Source organism: Monodon monoceros, unplaced genomic scaffold (genome assembly GCF_005190385.1).
Source record: "Monodon monoceros isolate NGI ecotype Baffin Bay Population unplaced genomic scaffold, NGI_Narwhal_1 Super_Scaffold_12, whole genome shotgun sequence".
NCBI lineage: Eukaryota > Metazoa > Chordata > Mammalia > Artiodactyla > Monodontidae > Monodon > Monodon monoceros.
The window spans coordinates 152,838,828-152,864,417 of NW_021703768.1; the positions used below are offsets into that span (position 1 = coordinate 152,838,828).

At 49.3% G+C, this 25,590-nt stretch overlaps 1 protein-coding gene across 2 annotated transcripts in view; it reads left to right on the forward strand.

Annotated features, from left to right (window-relative positions):
- RASGEF1C (RasGEF domain family member 1C) overlaps nt 1-16,370 on the forward strand; it is a 32,265-nt gene extending 15,895 nt beyond the window's left edge. For both annotated transcript variants that reach the window (XM_029217972.1, XM_029217973.1), the window contains 7 exons: nt 1,109-1,211; nt 1,727-1,806; nt 1,889-1,984; nt 7,050-7,145; nt 9,173-9,296; nt 15,776-15,848; nt 16,346-16,370. In XM_029217972.1, the coding sequence (XP_029073805.1) occupies nt 1,109-1,211; nt 1,727-1,806; nt 1,889-1,984; nt 7,050-7,145; nt 9,173-9,296; nt 15,776-15,848; nt 16,346-16,370 (597 nt within the window). The remainder of the gene's footprint in view (nt 1-1,108; nt 1,212-1,726; nt 1,807-1,888; nt 1,985-7,049; nt 7,146-9,172; nt 9,297-15,775; nt 15,849-16,345) is intronic.
- The last annotated feature ends 9,220 nt before the right edge of the window (nt 16,371-25,590 follow it).

The window sequence follows — 25,590 nt, forward strand, 5'->3', positions numbered from 1 at the left end:
GTGGAACCCTCTCCCAAGCCCATTCTCCCACTGTCAGGTGAAGCCCAAGGTCCCCCATCTCAGGGGAAGATTGGAGGCAGCATATGTGCCAGGGTGGGCTCTCTGGAAGCAGACACTGAGACAGAGCTTGGGGCATAAGGTGTTTATGAGGGGTCTGTGACCGAGAAAGGAGAAGCTCATCTGTGATACCTCAGCCTGAGACAGTGCTTCCTGTCAGAGTGCCCACATCCACCCTAGTAGTTGGCCCTGATCCCCCACCTTGCTCGGTCACCATCACCATCCCCGTGTGGGCTGTCCCATGAAAGGGCAGGACCTCAGGCGGGCAGCTCTCGGAAGGGATTTTGGATGCACAGCTCCTCAGACACCACAGCAAGCTTCTTGGCAGCAGTAAGGACCACTTCTGCAATTATGGGAGGAGGGCAACCTACGTGGAAAGAACACTGTAGGGTTCCTTGGGCCTTGCCTGCTTCTGACACCGCATCACTGGCCTGGCAGCTAAGACGGGGGTTTGCCTGAGTGAAGCCTGGACAGAGCCCACCCCAGAGTCAGGCAGCGCTTCAGCCTGGGAGAGGACACAGTTTGGTTCTGACCCATCAGAGAGATCAAATTCTCACGCACTCGACTCGAGCTGGGGTTGAAATCACAGTCAGTCGACAGAAAGCATTGGTGGGGCTGCTACGGGACAGGGCCTCAGGGTCACCGTGGGGCCCCCGCACCCCGTGTGAAGTGGAGAAGTTTGGTGCTGGGAAGAGAGGTGAGGGAGTCATGTTTTCTGCTTCTAGGTGTAGGGGTGCTGGAGCTAGGCCTGAGAGGGCAGGAGGACATGTGGGGGCCCCCAGCACCTCCCATGCTGCAGGTGGCTCCTGTGTGGCAACAGGAGTCCCGCCAGCCCCCATCCGGCCCTCCATGGCAATGAGCTCTGTGCTAGCTCCACCCGGGGTGCACTGAGAGCCTCAGTCCCTGGGCTACAAACTGCTTTGGCATCAAGCATCTCAGCTGTGAAATGGGCTTAAAGAAGATTAATGAGGGATAGGACAGGTAAGCAGGGTGTGTGGTCAGGGCAGGGTGGGGACACCTCATCACTGAGGCTCATATGCCCTGTCCCCAGCCGTCCAAGAAGAAACAGAGGGCCCAGGTGATTGAGTTCTTCATCGACGTAGCCCGTGAGTGCTTCAACATCGGCAACTTCAACTCCTTAATGGCCATCATCTGTGAGTGGGCCGGCCAGGCCTGGAGCCCCCGGTGCAAGTGCTCCCAGAGAGGGTGGAGTGGGCACACCCAGGCAGGTGGGGTGCAAGCCACCTGAGCAGGGGGTGGGTGCAGGCTGGGCCCATGTTCCCCCCACCCCACCCCAAAGGTCCTGGGGAGGTGCCCCTTTTGAGGCAAGCCCAGGACTTTCAGGGTGCTTGATGAGAGCTTGGCAGTGTGTCCCCAGAACCAGGGAAAGCAGGGGCCCAAAGCAGGCCCCTGGTCACAGTATAGGGCCAGTGTGGGACAGGGACTGGGACAGGGGCCCTGCACATACAGAAGCCAGGCCTACCTGTACACAGTGTCCATTAGCACCCACCCACCCTCCATCTGGCAGGCTGAGGCCCCACAAACATCAGCCCTGGTCAGGGTGCAGCCTGAGGGGCTAGGCCAGCGGGGGGCCTCACAGAGGGACTGTGCAGCTCAGAACAGTCCTCCCAGCCTGGCCCTGCCCCCAGCTCAGCCTTCCCTCTTTCAGCTGGCATGAACATGAGCCCTGTCTCAAGACTGAAGAAGACCTGGGCCAAAGTGAAGACAGCCAAGTTTTTCATCCTCGAGGTAAGCAAGGCTGCTGGGCTGCTGGGTGCCACCAGCCATCCCCAGGACACAGTTGCCCAAATGCCTCCCTATCTCCTTCCAGCACCAGATGGACCCAACAGGGAATTTCTGCAACTATAGAACAGCCCTGCGTGGGGCAGCCCACCGCTCCCTGACCGCCCACAGCAGCCGAGAGAAGGTAGGTCAGAGGCTTGCCCAGCCCTCAGAGCCCCTCCCTGCTCCAGACCAGCTAGGCCCAGGTGGGGTGGTGACTTGAAGGTCATCTGGTCCAATCCCCTGCCCTTCTGCAGCATCTATAATAAGAGAGTCGTGTCACCTTGTTCGCATGCCTCCAGTATAGGGAACTCACCACCTCCCCAAATAGATCAACCCACCCCCCAGCAGCTCTAACTGGTAGCAAGTGCTGCCTTGTGGGGTTGTGCCAGCCACCTGGGGCTGTCCTCTCCAGAGGGCCACACAGAATAAGGCCATTCCCTCTTCCAGCCACCAGTTCTTCTGAGCCCCAGGCCCCGCCTGCCTGCCCTGCCATGCTGTGGTCTCCAGTTCCCTCCCCTCTTGGGTCCCTTTGTTCTCTGAACAGCTCCATTTGTCAGGGTCCCTCTGTTTCAGATCAAATTGTGGTTCCAAGTACATAGGGTCTTACACCTCCTTATCCTAAAGGCAATACCTTCATTGATGTGGCCTCAGATCACATTTATGTTTTTGGAAATGACTAAACCAAAATTCTGTGGCTTCTTGCCACAGAATTGCATTTTCACAGATCTTGTTCTTATACATTTGCATTTGGAGGGCATTTGGTCATCCTGATCAATTTTGTTTCTCCTCCAAATTCTCCTAGTGGCCTCTGATACAAGAAACCATCCCAGGCCCTGGGATTGCCATGATCCGCCAGCTTAAAACCTGTCACCAGCTTGATGATTAGAGTCGTTCATCTCCATGGGGAGAAAACAGCAAAACTTGCTGTGCCTTTTCAGTCTGGTCTCTTGCAGGAACATTGGTGGAATCAGGGCCCCACCATAGTTTGTGGAAGTTGCTTCCAGCTTACGGGATAATAGAACCAGTTGCTGTTCTTGAAATTCGAAGTGACTCTGTGATTGTATTGGATGCATATGTGGTCGGGTTTGGGGAGCAGGCTGAGATATGCATGCTCGTGCAACCCACCAGGCCTTCCCAGCCTCCTCCCCGCAGAGCACAGATCATGCGCAGACCCAGGCCACACTGTTGGCCATGTCCAGTCCAGCTGGCCCTTCCTGTTCAGGCTGTCAGCACTTCAGCAATGCTGGGTCCCGGGGAGCCTGGTGCAGGGGTGCAGCACTCAGCAAGGCATGTCCTCAAGTCCCAGGGCAGGTGAGCCTGTCCCCCGGGAGCCAGGAAGCTGGAAAACCAGGGCAGCAGGGGCACTCTCGCTTCACTGAGCACCCACCGCATGAGGGCCACTTGACCACCATCTCCCAATTTAATTCTGACAACTATTCCATGGGGTAGACTTCAGCATTGCCACTTTCTGCATTAGAAGACTGATTCTCAGAGAGGAGCCCTCACTAGCCAAGTCACTCAGTAAGTAGGCGGCAGAGCCAGGAATCAGACTCTAAGTCTCCCAGTCTTTCCTACCTTCCGTCCTCGGGGCACAGGTACCATGTGGCAGTCACAGGGGTACTGGTTTCTGGCCCAGGAGTTGGACTGTGGGTGGGATGCCTAGAGGAGGCTGCAGCCTTTGGACTGAGGTGTCAGTCACAGCACTGGTGCTCTGCACTGTTTTCCTTCTACCCTGAGAGCAGAGTGAACAAACTGGGACTTTGTGCTCCTGCTCCCTGCACCCCTTCTAGCTCTGGGGTGCTGGGACGCTGTGCATTTAGGTCTGGGGCTATAGGTGGGAGACTGACAGAGCTGTGCACTTAGTTTCACTGCATTCTCCTCTAACTTCCAGGGAGTTATGGACCATGGGCTAGACCCACAGAAGCTCCTTCATGAATGGATGGAAGGTTGGAGGACAGATGGACGGATAGATGGATGGATGGAAGAATGGATGGAAGGAAGGATAGATAGATGGATGGAAGTGTGCAAGGAAGGGAGGAAGGAAAGATAGAAGAATGGAAGGCTGGAGGTTGGAAGGAAGAAAAGAGGGAGGGAGGGTGGGAGGGAAGGAAAGAGGGAGGAAATGAAGTAGGGAAGGAGGGAAAGAAGCTTGCAGATGCTCTCGCAGTCTCCCAGTGCCCCCAGCTGAAACTTTGAGGCCAGGAGGTCACTTTGTGTTTTCTTCCTGCCTATGGCTGGCTCCTGTCTGCCCCTCACTCTCCCCTAGTCTCTGTGACAAAGCACCCTCCACACAGGCTTCTCTGGGTGCCCTCCAGGTTGAGCTGGGCTCTGAGGGAAATGCTCAGGTCCAGAAAACAATGGCCCAGGTTTACAGTCATGTGGACAGACAGAAGTGGTGAAAAATTCTCACACATGGGAAATGCTGCCACCCAGAGGACCACTTCAATGGCCCTGCCACCAGGAAACCTGCACCAGGCCCATGAGGAGCCGTCTCTGTCCCCAGAGTCCCACAGCCCTTAATCCCCACCCCTGCCCGTCTCAGTGGGTCTCCCCATTCCAACTCAATTCAGCCATCATGCACAAGAACTGGACCAGGGACTCAGCACCAGTGTGGGTGGTGGGAGATGGATTGAGACCACCCTCCCTCTTGGCACAGTGAGGAAGAAGACAGGACAGGGGCTCTGGAGCAGAGTCCTAGTCCTGCATCCACTACTTACTGTTGTGTGAGCTTCTATGAGTTACTTAACCTGCCTGAGTCTCAGCTTCCTCATCTGTGAGGTGGGGTCATAAAAGCCCTATTTCACAGGACAGTGATGAGGATGAAACATGATCTCATGTGTATATACCTCAGCACACTGAAGGACTCAGGCCCACCACCAATGCCCCGGTGACAAGGGCGTAAGTGGAGACACTCTTTGAGAGCACAGCAAGGGACTAAAGCCAGCGTGGGGGAAGCCAAGATGAGGCTTCCTTGTTTTGTAGGTTGTTCCCTTGACTGTCTCCCACTATACTGGGATCAGGAATGAATGTGTGTGACACACTCTCACTGTCCCCCAAGCCCTGGCACCTAGCATAGAGAAGACATGAGCAAATGTTTGTGGAAGTGACATAAATCTAGGGTGACCAGTTCATCCCAGTTTGCCTAGGACTGCCCCAGGTTTAGTATCACAAGTCCTGCATCCCAGGAAACCCCTCAGTTGTGGAAAAACCCTGCTAAACCTGGCTCTGGTCCTGGCCCTGGTGATCACTAGCTGGATGACCTGGTGCCAGGCCCTGCCACTCTATGGACCTTGGTTTCCCCATCTGCCCCGCCCAGCTGAGCCATCCATGCTTCTATGCTGTGCCGAGTGGTCAGTGCCTAGGTCCTCACATCAAAGCCCTTGTCAGCTTGGTTGGGGAATGACCTAGGCAGTCCCTGAGCCAGAAGTGTCAGGGCCTGGTGCCCGGGCCTAAGGGTGATGGGCTGGAAGCCGGCACTAGCTGGCCTGGCCACATGTGCCCAGCTCTGGAGCCTAAGGGCAGAGCAGATGTGTTAGTTTCCTGGGCTGACATAACAAAGCACATAAACTAGGTAGCTTAGAACAGCAGAAATGTATTCTCTTACAGTTCTGGAGGCCAGAGGCCAAAATCAAGGTTGGAAGGGCCATGCTCCCTCCAAAGACTCTAGGGGAGGATTCTTCTTTGCCTCTTCCAGCTTCTGATGGCCATAGGCACTCCTTGGCTAGTGGCCGCATCATTCCCATCTCTGTCTCTGTTGTCACATGACTACCTTCCCAGTGTGTGTCCAAATTTCCCTCTTTTTATAAAAATACCAGCCCACCTAATCCATGTGACCTCATCTCCATTTGATTCCATCCATAGCAAAGACCCTATCTCCAAATAAGTTCCCATTCATAGGCACTGGGGGGTTTAGGACATGAACATAACTTTTTTTTTCTTTCTATTTTTGGCTGCATTGGGTCTTCGTTGCTGCACACGGGCTTCCTCTAGTTGTGGCGAGTGGGGGCTACTCTTCGTTGTGGTGCACGGGCTTCTCTTGTGGTGGAGCACGGGCTCTAGGCCCGTGGGCTTCAGTAGTTGTAGCAGTTGGCTTCAGTAGGCTTCAGCAGTTGTGGCTTGCAGACTCTAGAGCATAGGCTCAGTAGTTTTGGCACACGGGCTTTGTTGCTCTGTGTCATGTGGGATCTTCCCGGACCAGGGATCGAACCTGTGTCCCCTGCATTGGCAGGCGGATTCTTAACCACTGCACCACCAGGGAAGTCCTTGAACATAACTTTTTGAGGGACACAGTTTAACCCACACACAAGGTAGACCCAGCTGGTTCCCCAAGAGTAGTCTGAGCTGTCACCAGTTGGACTCCTTTCTCTAGGGGTTAGCAGGTATGGAACAAGGAGGGAGAAACAAGGCATCTGACAGTGAAACACAGAGACCCCATCCTTCTCAGGCTGAGCACATAAGCCTGTCCCTTCAGGAACCAGAGTAGGGATGCTTTCAGCCTTACCATAGTGCAGCAGCATCAGATCTTTCGCATCAAGAAAGACATAGAATGGCAAATTGTTAAATGTATATTTTTAAAAGAGGCCACAGAATTTCACAGCAGATAATTCACATTCCATTAGCATATTTTTTGATTCATAAAACCAAAACGTTAAAAAAATATTTTTCTATTTCAGTATATTTATTCTTTTCTAAAATTTTTATTTTATATTTAAGTGTGCTCGGCACACTCCATTCCTCCTGGGGCACATGAGTCAGGAGACCTAAGTCTGTGGACCCCTGGACTGTGGGGAGAAGCTCCCATTGGCCTTTCCCAACAGACGATGGGAGAAACGTTCAAAGGCCACTGAAACTATGCATCTTTCACCCAGCCCCAACAGGAAGGGGAATGGCATTGTATACAGTAGGAGCTCAATCAGCACTGCACTGGGGTCTGGTGGGACCTGGAAAGAAATGGTCTGGCCCTAGTTTGTGCCTCCTTTCTTTGTGGTTTCCACATTGCTCCCCATGGTACGTACTACGTAGCCTGTGGCCCATGAAGCCCTGAGGCTGGCCAGCCTTGCCCAGGTGGGAAGTCTCTCCCACCTTCTGCATCCTGGTGTTGTATCTGAGGTCCCTGGGGCAGGTGGCTGCTGGCAAGGCTGCCTCTCTCCTATGCAGCCACTGTGGGGAGGCCAGCTGAGGGCTGATCTGCACCCTCTCCCTTCCAGATTGTCATCCCCTTCTTCAGCCTGCTCATCAAAGACATCTACTTCCTAAACGAAGGCTGTGCCAACCGCCTCCCCAATGGACACGTCAACTTTGAGGTAGGGTCCAGGGGCCTTGGAGGGCCTGCCACCTAAGCAGGCTGATAAAAGCTCCCAGAGCAGGAGTTCTGGCCCTGAATGGTTGGATTAAAGGAGGACTCCGAGGCAGAGTGCAGCAGTTTGCAGCCAACATCAGAGTGGGATTATTGGGGTCTCCCCACATCTTCCATAGGAAGAGACTGAGGCTCATGAAGGCATTGACCCCCACTCTGTGCAGGCCTCGTGTCTAGCACAGGTGAAGTAGCATCATTTTCAGTCCTTAAGGAGCCCCAGGCTGGCAAGAAAGACAGCCCTGCAGACCCACAGTGACAATTGACATGGTGCTGTGACAGGAGCTGCACAGGGGCACAGTTCACGGTCAGGAGAGGCCTTCCGAAGGAGGAGCCCTTAGCAACAGGAGGAAGTGTCAGGCAGAGTGGGAAGGAGAGAAAGACTTCCTCTTCCTCTGCAGACACTCATCACTGTCAGCTCAAATGTTCCCTCTTCCAGGAAGTTCCCCTTGACCTCACAGGAGGAGAGAGGCCCCTTCTATAGCGGGCTATTATCCCTCAGTCACAGCACCCAAGTCCCCAAGCTCTTTAGAAGCAAGGCCAGGCTGATCCACTCCATGTCTCAACCCCACATACAAGCTTACCCAGCATGTACGTCTCGAAGTGGCTGGTGGGCTAGGCATGGGGAGGGGGAGGAATGGGGCCCAGGAGCCCCAAGGGCACAGGATGGTGACAGCAGATGGTCACTGAGTCAGACAGAGCATGCCATGAGCAGTGGTACCCCCCCAATCCACAGGAAAGAAGGGGCTCTTCTCCTGCGAGAGGGCCAGCCCTACCCTACTGCTTGCCCCACTCAGCCTCCAGCTCCAAGGGACACCAGTCCTGGGCCAGCCCCTCACTCTGTCCAAGTCTCAGTCTCTCCTTCTGTGAAACAGGGCTGCCACCATGACCACACAGAGTGGCTAGGAGGAGTGGACATGCCACATGGCCCGCCAAAGGCTCTGCACGTGTCTCCTGCTGACAGGGCCCACAATGAATGCCTGGGCCCTTTGGCCTGGAGCTGCTTCTGCTGTGGGGCTTCACATGGACACCCCAGCAGACCTTCACATGCTGCCCACAGGTCTGGTTACCCCTAGGGGCCGGCATAGCTGGAGGAAGCCCAGTCCAGCAGGATGCCTGGGCTCTGCATCCCAGGGGGCAGTCCAGGCTGGAGGCGACATGGAAGAGGCTGGGCTTGGGAGAGACTGCAGGGGCCAAGGGGGCCTGGGAGCTCACTCTCCAGTTGGTCCCAACGCACACTCTGTCTCTTGCCTTTCTTGAATTGGTCCTCAGAATCAAGGCCTGGGCGGAAGGATGGGCGGGGGAGCAGTGAGGGGCAAGAAGACAGGTACTCATGTGGCCCCAGATACTGGGGCATGGGCAGTGGGGACTGGGGGCAGACACCAAGGCTGATCAAAGAATGCCACAGAGTGGGGTTCTCACCCAGTCACAGCTTTGTATTTAAAATCCTGCTTTAAGTTAGCAGTTTTTAAAATCTTAAATAAATGTACTTAAATTTTACTCAATTAAAATTCTACTTAAATGAATTAAATTTTACTTAAATACATTTATTTAAATGTATTTGCCTCATTCTCTATGTAAACAAAGTTGCTGTAAGTAGGGATATATCTCTTGCCATTAGTTGAGATAACCACAAAAATAAACAGAATGAAACTAAAGTAATAGTCACCTCTAGCTAAATGCACTGCCTGCTGATGGCATAGCCCAAGGCTGCTCTCTCGCCATGACAAGGGGGACAGGTGAACCCTAGGTGCTGGGCATAGCAAATTCTTCAGAGAGAATGAAGAGATGTGACAAACGTCCAGATTTCCTGATGGGTGATTCCATCATTTTTCTGCCCCGTGTCCCACCTTGCCCACCCTAGAGGCAGGCCTCACTGGGGATGATGAGAGACACTGGGCCAGGGCCGGCCCCACTGTCACAGGTGACCTCCAGGCACTCAGGGTGCATCATTTTGTGTCTCTGTGTCCCTGGCAGAAATTTCTGGAGCTGGCCAAGCAAGTAGGAGAGTTCATCACATGGAAACAAGTGGAGTGTCCCTTCGAGCAAGACCCCAGCATCACCCACTACCTGCACACTGCTCCCATCTTCAGCGAGGATGGTAAGGTGGCCCCATGGCCTCCCTGACCCCCAGCCACAGAACTCGTGGGTGGTCTCTTGGTCACATCACCATTCAGGGCCCCTGCTCTGAGCAGGGATGCACCACGCCCATGTGTGCTAGGTCTGCAAGGAAGCAGGGAAGTCTGCATCCCCCAACTGAATAGTTGCTACCCCCAGAGCACAGGACAGGGCCCGAGGAGCTGCAGGTTGGGCTCCCAAGGCCAGGCTTCCCCCAGGCACAGTTTGGATGCCATTGGACATTGTAAATCTGAACGATGTCTGACCCTAATTTCCTCATCAGAAAAGTGGGCATGATGATAAAAACAGCCCTTCCAGGGCTCATGTAGGGGTGGCAAAGTACTAGGCTGACCATGGGTCTTTCCACAACTGGTGTGTGCATGCGCATGTTTGTGTGTGTGAGTGTGTACCTGTGTATGTGTGTGTGTTCATGTGTAATACACACCAGCATGAAACGAGGCATCCTTTCTCCAGAGCACTGTTGATGTCTGTCCCCTTAAATAGCCAGTATTTCCATCCGATCATTTGTCAGACACAACAGATTTGCTTATGAATTTGCTAAATGAGCATACTCTTGGATCTCCCTCCTCCAGAAGAGAAAGTGCTGGAGAAGCAAACAGTCATCTGGCTGAGTTGATGGGCCCTGTGGGGAGCAGAGTGGCCCCATGGTTAGCTGCTCTCTGGATGCAGGATGCCCTGGTACCACCCTGGGAGAACCCTGCTCAGCACACAGGAGGCCTGGCTCCTTGTCATGGCAGGCATTTTACACAGGCACCCACACCCATGCCCAGGAAAACATTTTCTGCTAAAAATAAAAAATTAGGGGGAAGGACTTTTTAATGACTTGCTTCTGAATTGTTAATACTTTCAATTTTGCCATTTTATTTTTTATATTTTGGAGCCAGTAATTTTGGGGGGGTCTCATCCGTATCTGGAGTCTCCCCTACCCCACATACATGAGAAGCTCAGCAGCCTGATGGATAAACCAGCCTGGCTGCTCCCACCCCAGAAGCTGTGTTACCCTGGGCAGCTTTCTCACCCTCTCTAAGCCTCACCTACTGCATCTATAAAGGGTAGGTAATGAGGTAACGAGAGAAACTACTTCCCACGGCCATGGTGAGAATTAATTGACATGACACAAGCAAAGCCCACAGGACTGCACTCAATCAATACTAGTTGTATTAGTTTCTTACTGGTGCTGTGGCAAATCACCACAAATTTGGTGCCTCAGAACAACATAAATTTAGCCTCTTATGATTACAGAAGTTAGCAAGTCTGAAATCAGTTCCACTGGGCTAAAATAGAGGTGTTGGCAAAGCTGGTTATTTCTGGAGGCTGTGGTGGGAGAATCCACTTCTTGGCCTTTTATGACTTCTAATGGCTGCCTGAATTCCTTGGCTTATAGCCCCTTCTTCCATCTTCAAAGTACATTACTCCAGCCTCTGCTTCCATCATCATGTTGCCTTCTGGAGCCGTCTCCCCCTTTCTCTCTTATAAGGACACCTGTGATTGCATTTAGGGCCCACCCAGATAATCTCCTCATCTCCAGATCCTTAACTAAATCACATCTGCGAAGTCCCAAAAGGGCATATTCAGGGGATTAGGACCTAAATATCTCTGGGACCCATTATTCAACCTACTACACTAGTTATTATAATGACTGTTGTCATTACCCAGTGGAACTTGGGCAATAAAATTTGTCAAAGGCACATTAGGAGAGAGGTGGGGAGAGTCTAGAGGCAGGAAGGGCAGAGGTGGGGTGGGGGCATTTCATTCACTCCTTCAGTCAACAATACTTCTAGAGAGTCTGCTGTGTGCCAGTCAGACAGACAGCTATGAATTTGCAAATAAAATCCCGGCCCTTCTGGAATACCCTTAGAGAGAAGCACCTTCCCTTTTGACCTTCTCTTCTTCCTATCCTTCCCTCTACCTCCCCAAAAGAGCTGAGAAATTCAAGAGAAGGGACCTAAGATGTATTGGGCCCCAAATGGGATGGTAAAAGCCTCTGACAAAAGCCTGGCCCTGCCCTCAGCTCCATCAGACCTCCCCTGACAGGGCATGCTGGCAATCCAGTCAGTCTCAGGCTCCCTGAAACAAGTGAAAATACAGAAAATCTCAGCAGAGAAACAGGAGATATAAGGAAGAACCAAATGGAAATTTTAGAACTGAAAAGTGCAATAACTAAAATAAAAACTGAACGGATAGGTTCAACAGCATAATGGAGAAGACAGAGGAAAGAATCAGTGAGCTGGAAGATAAAACAATAGAAATTTTACAATCTGAACAACAGAGAAAAATATAGACTGTACCAGAGCCCCAGGGACCAGTGGGACTATAACAAAAGATCTAACACTCATGTCATCAGAGCCTGGGAAAGAGAGGACAAATTGGGTATGGTTGAAGAGTACTTGAAGAAGTAATGCCTGGAAATTTCCCAAATGTGGAAAAGACATAAACCTACAGATTCAAGTTGCTGAGTGAATCCCAAACAGGATAAACCCAAAGAAACCCATACCAAGACTCATCATAGTCAAACTTCTGGCAACTAAAGAAAAAGAAACAAATCTTGAAAGCACTGAGAGAGAAATGATACTTTACCTATAGGAGAAAAACAATTCAAATGACATCAGGTTCCCCATCAGAAACCATAGCCAGAGGCAGTGGCACATTTTTCAAGTGCTGAAAGAAAACAACTGCCAACCCATAATTCTATATCCAGTGAAAATATCCTTTAGGAATTTACTGTAGATAAGTCAAAATGGAATTCTAAAAACTGTTCAGGTAACCCACAGAAAGAGAAGAAAAACAAAACACAGAACAAATAGAAAATAATAAATAAATAGGCAGACTTAAGCTCTAACATATCAATACTTATATTGAATGTAAGTGGTCCAAATACAACAAGTAAAAGACAGAGGCTGGCAGAATAAATTAAAAATGTGACCCAACTATATGCTGCCTACATGAAACTCATTTCAAATATAATGATGTAGACAGGTTAAAAAGTAAAAGGATGGGGACACATTAATCAAAAGAAAGCAGAAATGGCAATAATAATATCAGATAAAGTATACTTCAGAGGAAAGAAAATTTCCAGAGGCAGAGAGGGACATTATGTAATGACAAAATTGTCAGTCTCCCAAGAAGATATAGCAATCCTAAATGTGTATCTACCAAACAGCAGAGTTGCAATATTTATGAAGCAAAACCCAATAGAACTGAATGGAGAAATAAATAGATCCACAATTATAGTTTGGAGATTTCAACACCCTCTCTTAACAATTAATATAACAACTAGACAGAAAATCAGCAAAGACATAGCAGAACTCACCAATACCATCAAACAATAGGATCTAATAGACATTTATAGAACATTCCGTACAACTACAGCAGAATACACATTTTTTTCATTTGCCCACGAACATATACCAAGACAGACCATATCCTAAGTGCAACAAATTAAAGTAATTGAAATCATACAGCATGTGTTCACAGCATGTGATCACAGTGGAATCAAGCTAGAAATCAATAACATAAGATAACTGGAAAATGTCCAAACACTTATAATCTAAACAACACAATTCTAAATAATCCATGAGTTAAGAAGTCTCAAGGAAATTTTTTTAAAAATTGAACTAAATGAAAATGCTATCAAAATTTGCAGGGTGCAGCTAAAGCAGGGATGAGAGGGAATTTTACAGCATGTAATGCATACATTAGAAAAAAAGGAAACACCTCAAATCAATCATCTAAGTTCCCACTCCCAGAACCTAGAAAAAGAGGAGCAAAATAAACCAAAAGTCAGCAGAAGGAAGGAAATAAGAGCACAAGAGAGCAGAAATCAATGAAACAGAAAACAGAACAATTTTTAAAAGTTAATTGAAGAGCTGGTTCTTTGAAAAGCACAATAAAATTTCCATCCTCTAGCAAAGAACTTCTTGACAAAGAAAAAGAGAGAGAAGACAGAAACTACCAGTATCGGGAATGAAACAGGGTATCACTACAGACTCTGCCAACATCAAAAGACTTGTAAGAAAATACTATGAACAACCCTATGCATGTAAATTTAACAATTTAGATGAAATGGACCAATTCTTCAAAAAACACAAACTGCCACAACTCAACATAAAATAGATAATTTGAATAGCCCTATAGCTAATAGGGAAATTGAACTTTTCATTTAAAAACATGCCAAAATGAAATGTCTGAGCCCAGATAGTTACACTAGAGAATTCTACCAAATATTTAATGAAGTAACACCAACTCTGCACAATCTCCTTCAGAAAAAAGAAGAGGAGGGAACTTCCCAGTTTATTTTATGATATCATTATCATGATATCAAAACTGGACAAAGACAGTACAGATAATACACTCTACCCAGATAATCCCTCATGAATATAGATGCAAAAAATCCTTAAGAAAATGTTAGCAAGTATAATATTAGCAAGTATAATTCAGCAAAATATAAAGATAATCATATATCATGACTGAGTGGCCTTACTCCAGAAATGTAAGGCTATTCAATATTTGAAAATCAGCCAATATAATCCACCATATTAACAGGCCAAAGAACAAAAAAAAACTAGATTGTGTCAATCAGTGGAGAAAAAGCATTTGACAAATTTCAACACCCGTGCATGGTAAAAACTCTCAGAAAAATAAGAATAGAAGGGAATTTACCAACTTGATAAATTGCATCTACAAAAACCCTTCAGCTAACATCATATTTAATGGTGAAAGATGGAATGCTTTCCCACTAAGATTGGTAACAACTCAAGGATGTCTACTCTCACAACTCTTATTCAACATTGGTGGAAGACCTAGTCAGTGCAATAAGGCAAGAAAAGGAATAAAAGACATACATATCAGAAAGGAATTAACACTGCCCCTATTTGCAGAAGATGTAAAAAATCCCAAGCAATCCATAAAAACTCCTAGAACAAAATGAGTTCAGCAAGCATCACAGAATACAAAATAAACAAGCAAAAATCATTTTATTTCCATGTACTCACAATGAATATGAGTTCACTGAAATTAAATATACAATATCATTTACAATCAATCAAAAAAGAAGTGCTTAGGTATAAATCTAACACAACATGTATAGAATTTGTATGCTAAAAACTACACAATGCTGATGAAAGAAATCAAAGAAGATCTAAATAAATGGAGAGACATGAATTCATAAATTGGAAGACTCCAACATAGCAAAGATATCAGTTCTCCTTTCCAAATTTCAGGACAGATTTAATGCAATTCCAGGAAGATTTTTTATAGATACAGACAAGATTATTCTAAAGTTTATATGAAAATGCAAAGGAACTAAAATAGCTGAAACAATTTTGAAAAAGAAGAATGAAACAGGAGGAATCACTCTACCCGATATTAAGGCCAATATAGCTTGAATAGCTACAGTATTCAAGACAGTGTGGTGTTTGCAGGACAGACACATAGATCAATGTAACAGAATAGAGGACCCATAAAGAGACCCACAGTGATTCTTGACAAAGGTGCAAAAGCAATTCAGTGGAGGAAAGATAGTCTTTGCAACAAATGGTGCAGGTGCATTTGGACATCCATAGGGCAAAAAATGAACTTCAACCTAAGTCTCACACTTTATGCAAAAATTAAATCAAAATGGATCACAGGCTTGAATGTAAAATATAAAACTATAAAACTTTTAGAAAAAAAAAAAAGCAAGAGAAAATCTTCAGGATGTAGAACCAGACAAAGAGTTTCTTATAAAACTAAGTATGCAACTACTATGTGACTCAGCAATTACACTCTTGGGCATATATTTATTCCAGAGAAATGAATTTACAAGTTTGCACAAAAACTCATACACCATTGTTTACAGAAGCTTAATTTGTCACAGCCAAACACTGGAAACCATACAGATGTCCTTCAGTGGGTGAATGGTTAGACAAAGTATGGTATGGAATACTATTCAGCAACAAAATGGAATGAACCACACTGATACACACTACGGCATGGATGAATCTCTAGAGAATTACAGTGTGAAAAGAGTCAATCCCAAAAGGTTACATACTGTGTGATTCCATTTATATCACATTCTTGAAATGACAAAACATAGACACAGGGAACAGATTAGTAGTGGCCAGGGGTTAAGAGAGGTGTGGGGATGGGAGGGAAGTGTGTGTGGCTATAAAAGGGTAGCATGAGGGATCCTTGTGGTGATGGAATGTTCTATATCTTGACTGTGTCGGCGCCAAAATCCTGGTGATGATCCTGTCCTATAGTCTAGCAAGTGGTTACCATTGGGGGAAACTGGGTAAAAGATACACGGATCTCCCTGTATTATTTCTTACAATTGCTTGTGAATTTACAGTTACCTCCCAACAACAATTTAATTTAAAAACAAAAAGCAGGTGACAGTCTGGGTGTAGAAGAGGTTATTGTCATGGCTCATAAATGCATAATATCACTTCATTTTCTGACTAGGTCTTTATTTGGCTTCTTATGAAAGTGAGAGTCCAGAGAACCAAACAGAAAAAGAGAGGTGGAAATCTCTAAGGTGAGTCTCTGTGCCAAGACAAGTGTGGGAGGCAGGTGGAGGGAGCAGGTGGGGCGCTTGGGGCCAAGACAGAGTGGAGGGACTTCATCTACATTCGGTTGTCAGCCTCCTGGGAGCCCCTCCGTGGGGAGGGGGCAGGTCAGACCAGGGTCTTAGAGGTGGAGGAGGAACTTAAGCGCTAGGGTAGGGAGAAGAGGCTGGAACCACGATCCCCCACGACTGGAGGCTGCCCCGTGGGCAGTTGAGATGTGTGCCCCAGGGCCTGGAACCCCAGTCCATACTCTTATGCCAGAAAGTGAGACACACACCACCTCCTGCTTGTTCGGCCTGTTAACACAGCCAAGCGGAGGTTGGAAATGATGTGCAGCTGCGGGCTCTAAGGACTGAGCCAAGAGGATTGCACATGCCCCTGTGGGGTGGGGGGCTGGACGGGAGTATAACCACAGGCCGGGCCAGCAGGCTCTCACCACCCTCGCTCGGCATGTTTAAATCTGCAGGTCTTCTATTCTGGGGAAGACGTGAAAAGCACTGAGCTGGAGGAGGAGGAGAGGGGGGAGGAGGAGAGGAAGCCAGCAGAAGCCTTCTGCCGCCCTGCCCCAGCCAGCCCAGTGGGAGGAGGAGGCATTGGTGCCTCGCTGCTTTGCAAACCGTGACCCTGTGGCCTGGTGCCCATCACAGTGACCACACAGCACAGGAGACCTTTCTCCACCTTTTGTGGAACCTCAGCCCTGGAAGGGCCCAGAGCCTCCAAACACAGGGGTGGCACGTGCCTCAGGGGCCCTACCTTCAGGACAGTGATGTTCACATTGTTGGTCAGTCTGTCTGTCCTCAGCGATGACCCAAGGGGTTGGGTGACTGCAGTGTTGCTCTCAGTGGGTGACTCGTGCCATGGAGACAGACACCCGGTCCATCTCCAGATGGCCTGGGAGCCTCTGTATCTCCAGCAAACATCACCATGACGTGAGAAGGGCCAGAGTCCACCAGTGGCCTCTGCCATTCTACTGATGGACCTGACCCTGCCCCTTGAGATGGGCTGGTTTCTGCAGCCCCGTGCACCCCCTTTCTGCATCCTGCTGGTATCGGGATAGCTTTCTGGTGACCACTATAATGCTGGTCAGCAGGACAAATTTGAGTCACAGACTTGACAGTGTGTACAGTACATTGTAAATTTTAGAGTTGGTATAAACACATTGGTATACCCTGCGTATCCACATCCACTTCATGTCTCTCACCCGTGGGCTTCTGCCAGGATGCAGGGCAGTTTCCCAGCTCAGGCCCAGGAATGCTGTGACCACAGCTCAGGAGGGGGACTTGGTGGCTATTTCCACTCCATAAACCCCATGTCCTGCTAAAAGGAGCTGGTGTGCAGTAGATGCTAGGTAAGCTCCGGTGAATGGATACTGACAGCCTTGTGTGAGGCCAGACACCTCTCTTGTTTGGGCAAGGAGTGATGAACCCAGGGAGGACCCTCAGCCCACCATGAAGCTCCTCCCCTGGGGCTCTCACCCAGCCCTTCACACGCTGAGCCAAGTTTCTGGGCCAGGAAGTGGAGGGGCTGTGGAGCTGCTGAGCCCCCACTTGGCAAGTGACCACGTCACCCAGCCAAGAAGTCAGGGAGCGTGATGTACACCCCCATTCCTGGTCAGGGCCTGAGGGCAGAGTGATGTGTTGAAGGTGCACTGATGCATCCTGGCCAGCTCCTGACCATGTCAGGACTCTCAGAGTCTAGGCCCCCTTCAGCTAGGACCTGACACCTCTGTCCTGGCAGTGTGGCCTTGGGTCCCACCTGAGGGACAGGCAAAGCCAGAGCAACCAGCACCCCAGGTGCCTCCCCCAACTCGAGGCATTCTGCCTGATGAACCCAGGACCTCAGCAAGGCCCCAGAAGGGCCCTGCAGCCTGACAGAGGCATGGGAATGCTGCACGTTAGGGTTGAATGGGATCTGATCTGCACCAGACCAGCCCACCCCTTTCCATCTGAGACCCTAGAGAGGGTGAGTAGTGGAGTGGGTAGCAGAGCAGGAACTGGGCTTCAGCCAAACCCAGGCTCCCACCCTGCCTCACACCATATCTAGCTCCCACAGGGGTGTGGGTGGGGCACTGGTGCCAAACCCAAGGAGTCCTGGGGGGTTCCAGGAGCTGACTAGAAGCACCTCCTGATCCCCTCGTCCCTACCCAACACACTCCCTTGGTGTCTGGGGCAACATTAGACAAAACCCCTACAAACATCAGCAGGGACTGTCCCTGCATCCTGGTCACACTGAGTGCTGCCTGTCAGGAGCAGGGGCAAGTGGCACAGAAGGGGTTAGTGGCCTTGGAGACATGTGATGGCCGGTCCAGGGCTGATGCCCATGGAGCTCTGGGAGGCCTGCCCGGGAAAGAGGAGGTTATGTCCTTCCCCAGCCACAGGGAGACAGGACACTCTGGAGGGGGCTCCCAGTCTACCCATGGGCCCCGACCTTGCTGGTCACCTGGCTCCAGCTCCCTGCTCCTGAGCAACTCAGTTCAGGGACCTATGAGGAAACCCCAGAATGCTGAGCTTCAGGAAGCAGCAGGTGAGGTCAAGGGGCTGGGGGCAGCTGGCCACTGTCCCCCCTGCCTCATGCAATCCCTCACCCAGGCCCAGGATCCCAGCTCTCTCTCCAAGGCCAGATTCCAAATTCCTCAGCTCAGCCATACCCCTCGCAGTCCTCTCCATCTCATACTGGGAGATTGCGGCAGCCTCCTCCAGGCTGTGGGGAGCATGAAGAAAGGATGTTGGAGAAGCAGTACAGGGCCCGCAGCTGAAACTCTGGAGGTTAGGTGGGAGGCAAGTCAAGCATGTCACTGCTGATAGAGGCCCACCCCCAGGCTTGAGGCTATTTCCTATTTCCTAGTTCTGTGGCCTTGCAATTGCTCTTCCCGCTGCCTGGCATGCTGTTCCTGAGCTTGTTGATCTAGTCGGAGCTGCAAACTCAGCTGTAAGTTCCCCCTTCTGGGCAGAGGTTCCTGACATGCAGCCCCCTCACCCACATCTGCTCCCTCTAGTCTGCAAGCCCCTCAGAGGCCCAGTGCAGAATCGGTGTCAGGTGAGGATGGTGGTGTGAGGCCTGGGCTCATCCCCAGCTGGGAGAGAGTCCAGGGAAGGAGGGAAGGAGGCAGCCCATGGCCAGCCCCACAGAGATCACAGGGCCAAGGGGACTCAAGCTGAGTGTGTTTGTGTCTTAGGTTCATCCCAGGGGCCCTGCTCCCTGCCTCGCTGAGCATCCACTTGGTACCAAGCCCCGGGTGCCCAGGCTAGGAGGAGGGCCTTCTCTCAGTAACTCCGCAGGTGGGGATCTTGGTGCCCTTTCTCCAGGTGCAGCCTCGGAGCCCAGAGAGGGATGGTGCCCTGCTCACAGCCATTTGGATGGTTCCTTAGTCACATCCAGGACTCCAGGCCCTTCCCTGTAGAGGCCCTTTTGTCCTCCTGCCGTCCTGGCCTCAGTCCCTATGGCCAGGTCAGATGGCCCACAGGGGATGCAGCAGTTGGAGCCTATTCCTGGGGGGCAGGTGTCAGCCACACAGGTGGTGCCCAAGTGTGAGGCCCGTGAGGCCCAGTTTGGTGCCAGGTGACACAGATCCCTGCCACACAGCAGGTTTGAGGCCGCCCAGCTGAGCCACACAGCAGGCACTTGGGCCTCAGGGCTCCGGGACGACCAACAGCCCCACTGTGCACAGGAGGCCAGGGAAGGGCCATGGCTATGGTCTCTCTTTTTTTGTCTAGCACTTTTTCTCTGAGCCCTCCAGGGAAGGAACAGGGGAGTTAGGACAGGAAGATGTCCCTGTCTGGGGTTTGCCTCAGAGACCCCTGGGGCTGGCTGGGGTTCAGAATCAATTCATCTCATATGGGCGATCTGTGGGTCCTCTGAAGCCCCTGCCCCCTACATTGCTTCCCTACCCACCCTAGTTTCTTGGGGCGGGTGTCTCCATTGTGGCCAGTGACCAGTGACTTATCCCGGGAACTCAGCCAGGCTTCTGTGGAGGCCTGTCTATCCACCTGACAGCCCTCCAGGGCAGGACCCCAGACAACCCCAGGATGATTCTCAAACGTGTATCCAAAGTTGTCCCAGAACACCACAGACCCTAACAACTCAGAGACAGACAGCCACCAGTGTGGCCCCTCGTCCTTCAGATACCGCAGGCAGGTATCAGACCTCAGGGCACTTCATCCCCCACGCTGCAGGGCTCATATGAGGTTCCCAAGGAAGGGGCACCCCACCCACAGCACGCCCAAGCAGTGCCCTCCACAGTCTCTAACTCTTGACCACCCCATCCATGAGTCAAGGGAGCAGGAAGCCAGATAACTCAGTCAAGAGCCACAGTCAGGGTGTGCCTCAGCTGGAAGCTCCATTTCACCCCAAAACTGAAATGCTTCCATCATGGGTGCTAAGCCTCAGATCTGGCACTTTGTATACAGCCTGACACATCCCACGAGATAGGTGCTATCACCATCCCCCTTGCCAAGTGACAAAACGGAGGCTCAGAAAGGCAAAGCCATTGCCCAAGGACACCCAGCTTGCAGGGACAGAGCCTGGGCCTACCAGGGCCCATTGTCCAGCAAGGCTCTGCTGCTCAGGGTGCTGAGGAGCCAAGGGGGGCTCCAAATGGCCTCTGGGTCTTCCTGCCAGCACAGACACAATGACACACATCTTTCCTCCACTCTTGCCCCTTCCTCTTTGGAGGGTTGCTGAGCCCCCTCGTGCCCCCTGGTGCATGTACTGTCTCATTTATGCTCAAGACAACCTCCCCGCTCCCCTATTGCACACACACCTCTGTGGGCTCTGCTGGGCACAGCTGTGCCTCTTCTCCAGCAGCAGAAGACAGCAGGCCTCACCCCACGCTCCCCATCATGCTACCCTTTGCCACCGGCATCCATGCTGTAAGGTTCACATCCCAGTACACAGCGTCTTCAGTGAAAATGGCTCCATTTTTCACTCTCAGGACTCAGATGGGAGCCCTAGATCCCTGGGCCAGGGAACAGATCCAGAGAGATCTTAAAATACACACACAAGATGCTTCTCAGCACAACCAGGCCCTTGCCCTCAGGCTGAGCAGAGAGCCTGACACTGCCTTAGATATCCAATGCTGGAACTCCAGGCAAGACCAGAAGAGTAGGAAAATTAACTGGGAATGAACAGACCTGAGGCATAAGCTAGAACCCCCACCAATAGACCTCCACGAAGTGGGCAAGCTGGGGAAAAGATCAGCAGAGAGACGGCGGAGACAGGAATCCAGTGTGTCGGGGGCAGAGAGCAATGGCAGGAAAGACTTGCAGAGGCCATATGGTGAAATACAACCCCCTCACCTGGGGAAGACCAAGGAGCCTGGAGTTTACCCTGGAGCTCTGGGTTGGGGCAGGAGGGACACTAAAGTGTTTTAGGAGGTGATGTAGTTGTTACTTTTATGTGTCAACCTGACTGGGCCACAGGGTACCCAGATATTTTGTCAAACATTATTCTGGTGTGTCTGTGAGGGTGTTTCTGGATGAAATTAACATTTGAATCAGTGGACTCAGTAAATCAGATTGTCCTCCCCAATGTGAGGGGGCCTCACCCAAATTAGCTGGAGGCCTGAATAGAACAAAAGGTGAAGTAACGGAGAATTCACTCGCTCTCTGCCTATTTTTGACCTGGGACACGGTTCTTCTGCATTTGGACTGGAATTTACACCATTGGCTGTCCTGACTCTCCAGATTGCACATGGCAGATCTTGGGACTCTCAGCCTCCATAATTACATGAGCCAATTCCTTATCATCTATCTATCATCTACCCATCATCTATATCTATCTATCTATCTATCTATCTACCTACCATCTATCTATCTCTCCTATTGGTTTCTCTGGAGAACCCAGACTAATATAAGAGTTTTAGAAAACACGGTCCGTTTTAAAAAGATTTCTTTGATACCTTTTAACCCAATAATTCTACTTTTGTAATTTATCCTAAGGAAAAAAATTTGATTAGCACAGTATTTGCATAATAAGGAAGTAACTAATGGTTACATTATTCCTGTTCCTGTGACAGCAGGTGGATTTTTCTCCCCAGCCCAGCCCAGAACCTAGAGAGCCCCCACCTGCTGAAGAGGCATGCCTAAACTCCTTCTTGGAGCCCAAGTGGGAGACTGGTGCATTCTCCTGGCCTCTGCATGCACACTGGATGGGCTGACAGTGAGGAGCTAAGTCAGCAATAATATTAGTGCAGCATAGCAATGCAGAAAGCTCTTCAGCCAATTTACTTACTCTTACTGCTTTTGTGGACAGTTACATCTCATTTACTTCAATAATTATTTGCCTTTTTGCATTAAAACATAAATAAAATACATCAGGGTAGAGCACAGTTTGGTTTAAATTAAGATCTCTTAACACTAATATATACAACCTCTCTGTCTAGGTCTGTCTTTATAGTTAATCACTGGATCTCACACACGCAGGCACTTAGCAAGGAGACCTGCTAGGAGGCGCTAACAGGACGCAGGCGAGAGAAGAAGGTAACCTGGGCCAGAGTGTAACAGTGGAGGTAGCAAAACATGACCCGGTTTGGGATATATTTTGAAGGTAAAACCTTCAGAGTATTTGCTGATGGAGTCGAATGTGAGAGAAAGGGAAAGGTCAAGACTGACTCCAAGGTTTGGGGGCCTTAGCAAATAAAGGAATGGCACTGCCATTTACTGAGCTGTGGGAAACCGGGAGAGGAGTAGGATTAAAGGGGAAAATCAGGAATTTGATTTGGAGCATGCTCAGTTTGAGATGTTTATTAGGCAACCCAGTGAAGGTGTCGGGTATGAATTGGAATGACATGACTCTGGGGTTCTGAGGGCAGATCTGGCCTGGGTATATAAATCTGGGGGGCTTCCCTGTGCAGGCTGCTTTACAGCCAGGGGCACAGATAAAACACCTAGAGAGCAGGGCACAGAGAGAAGATAACTGAGCCCTGGGGCATTCGAATGTTTAGAGGTTGGGGAAATAAAGCAGATCCACCAAAGGACATTGAGAAGGAGTTTCTAGAAGTTAAGAGGAAAACCAAAGAAGAGACAAAAGCTGATAAAGAGAGATTCAAGAAGGAAGGGATGATCACCTGTGTCCCGTGCTACTGAAAATTCAAATAAGACAAGAACCAAGAGCTGACCTTCACACTGGGCAGCAGAGAGGTAAACAGCAACCTCAAAGGGAGGAGTTCCGGGGAAATTTGGGGTGGGGGAAACGTATGACCGAAGACGATTCAAAAGAAAATGGAAAGATTGACTATCCCATAGAAAAATGGGCAGGAGATAAAAACAGTTTCATAGAAGAAGAAATGCAAATGACTCAAATGTATGAAGAGATGCTCAGGGATGGCAGAAATGTTCAATCTCACTCAAAAGAGGACCACATTGGTATGCTGTTTTCACCTCTTAGATTGACAGACTAATAATTGCAAAATTGTGTGGGCAAAGATGGGGAAACAGACACTCCCACATTGCTCTTTGGAGTGTAATTGATACAGTCCTATGGAAGTGAATTTGGCAGTTTTCACTAGAATTGCAAATATGTGTGTGCTGTGACATAGTTATTCCATCTCTTGCAATTTATCTTACCATCATGCTTGTACACCTCCAAATGAATAAGCCTGCAGACAGCTATTCATCACAGCACTGTTTGACAGAAAAAGATTGGAAACAGCCCAAGTGTCAATAAATAGGAAACTTGTTAAATCAATCACTGCACAGCCCTACCACAGAATACTGTGCAGCTGTAATGAGGATGCTCTTTACCTACTGATATAAAAAGGTACCCACTATATGATACAGGTATAAAAAAGCGTGTATAGTATGTTAGCATTTGTGTAAAAATGGATGGGAAGAAATATATATTTATATTTGCTTATATTACATTCAAAGTCTCTAAAATTTTTTAAACGTTTTAAAATACACAAAAATCTAATAATAGTTAACTTTGGGAGATGTGGACTGGGTGGATAGAAAAAGACTTTCTGCTTCTAAACTATGCAATGTATTACCTATCCAAAAATTAAATTGATTAAAATTTCACACACAGAGAGAGCGTGTATTTGAGAATCTGAAGAGTGAAGACTTCCAGCTTCTAGCTGTGGGAGATTTCTATGCACGTGGGATTACTGGACAGGATCTATACATTCTTAATTTCACAGAATATTGCTTTCCAGAATATTTGCCAGTCTATATCCCCACCAACAAGATTCAGGGGGCCCCCCAAATCCTTGCCAACACTTAATAACATCAGGATATGTTCCTGCTGCAAGATATGTGTTCCAAATAAGGAAATAAGAAAGGTGATGAGCACCAGCAATCATAGGCTACAATGCAAGGAGAGAACAAGGGAAGACATGGGGAAACAGGGCAGACTGGAGCAAGTAGGGCAGGAACTCCTGGAAAAGCCTGCTCTGAGGGATGGCTGGCAGGTGTGACCATCCTAACCATTACCCCAGAGTGCTCTTGGGGAATGGAAAAAGGAAGGGAAGGGGAGAAAAGGGATAGCTGACCTTTGTTATAAGCCCTTTAACACTATAGATTATTTTCAAGCAGTACTTTGATTTTTTAAATTAATTTCAAAAATAATTTCTAGGGGCTTCCCTGGTGGCGCGGTGGCTGAGAGTCCGCCTGCCAATGCAGGGGACACGGGTTCGTGCCCCGGTCCAGGAAGGTCCCACATGCCGCGGAGCGGCTGGGCCCGTGAGCCATGGCCGCTGAGCCTGCGCTTCCAGAGCCTGTGCTCCGCAACGGGAGAGGCCACAGCAGTGAGAGGCTGGCGTACCGCAAAAATAATAATAATTTCTAAAGCCAAATTATAAAATTCCATTCAAGGATTATACCAAAAAAATTACAGTAAATCACTGTGGGAGGTAGAATGAGGCTCCCAAACCTGAGAGGGCTTGTGTACCCAGAATAATGAGCAGGGAAATGGGGAAGTGCAGGGACAGCAAAAGATAGGTTTATCTCTCAAAAGTTATCTCCTTCCAAAGTAATACGATTCCAAACACTTGGGGCTACCAGAGGAGGAAACACCTGGGGACAGAGGACGGGGAGGGCAGGGCCAGAAAAGTTTCTCAGAGCAGTGATGATGAAGAGTCTCTTTCAAGCATCAGAGGCAGAAATCTCAAAGAGCAGGTGGGAGGAGTTCCACTTCTAGAATGGTCATGTAAGGAGCTCCAGGGACCCACTCTCCAGTAAAACAAGCATAGGTGGTGAAAATGATTTTTTTTAATTTCTGTAAATTGTCTTAAGAGCATAGAGTAAATGAAGAAAAACTTATTTAAGAAAATCTACTGAAACTCAGTAAGAACAGTGAAAGTTTATGGTGTTTGAACCCACTTCCTTACTCTTCACTCTCAGTTCAGCATGATAGATGCTCCACTCTAGGCAGGTGCAACCAAGAACATAGGGCTTCTTCTCCCCCCAGATTCCAGTCAAGGGCTACCATATCTCCCCAAGAGGAACACAGTGCCAGTATTTCTCATCCCCACACCCCAATTACATGTTGCAAAGGTTAAACCCTGAGTTAGTACACCTGAGAGGTCAGAGACTCCCTTCCTCCACCAGCTCCTATTCATAGAGTGGAAACTCTATCCCAGGTGCTTTAGTCAGAGAATATCGGAGCCCTGATTACCCTCACCCCAGCTCACTTGTAAGGTGAAGTTTCCACGCTGGGAGAGGCAAGCCAAGGAGACCAGATGCTACAGCCCCCACACAATGCTCTGCCCATAAAGCA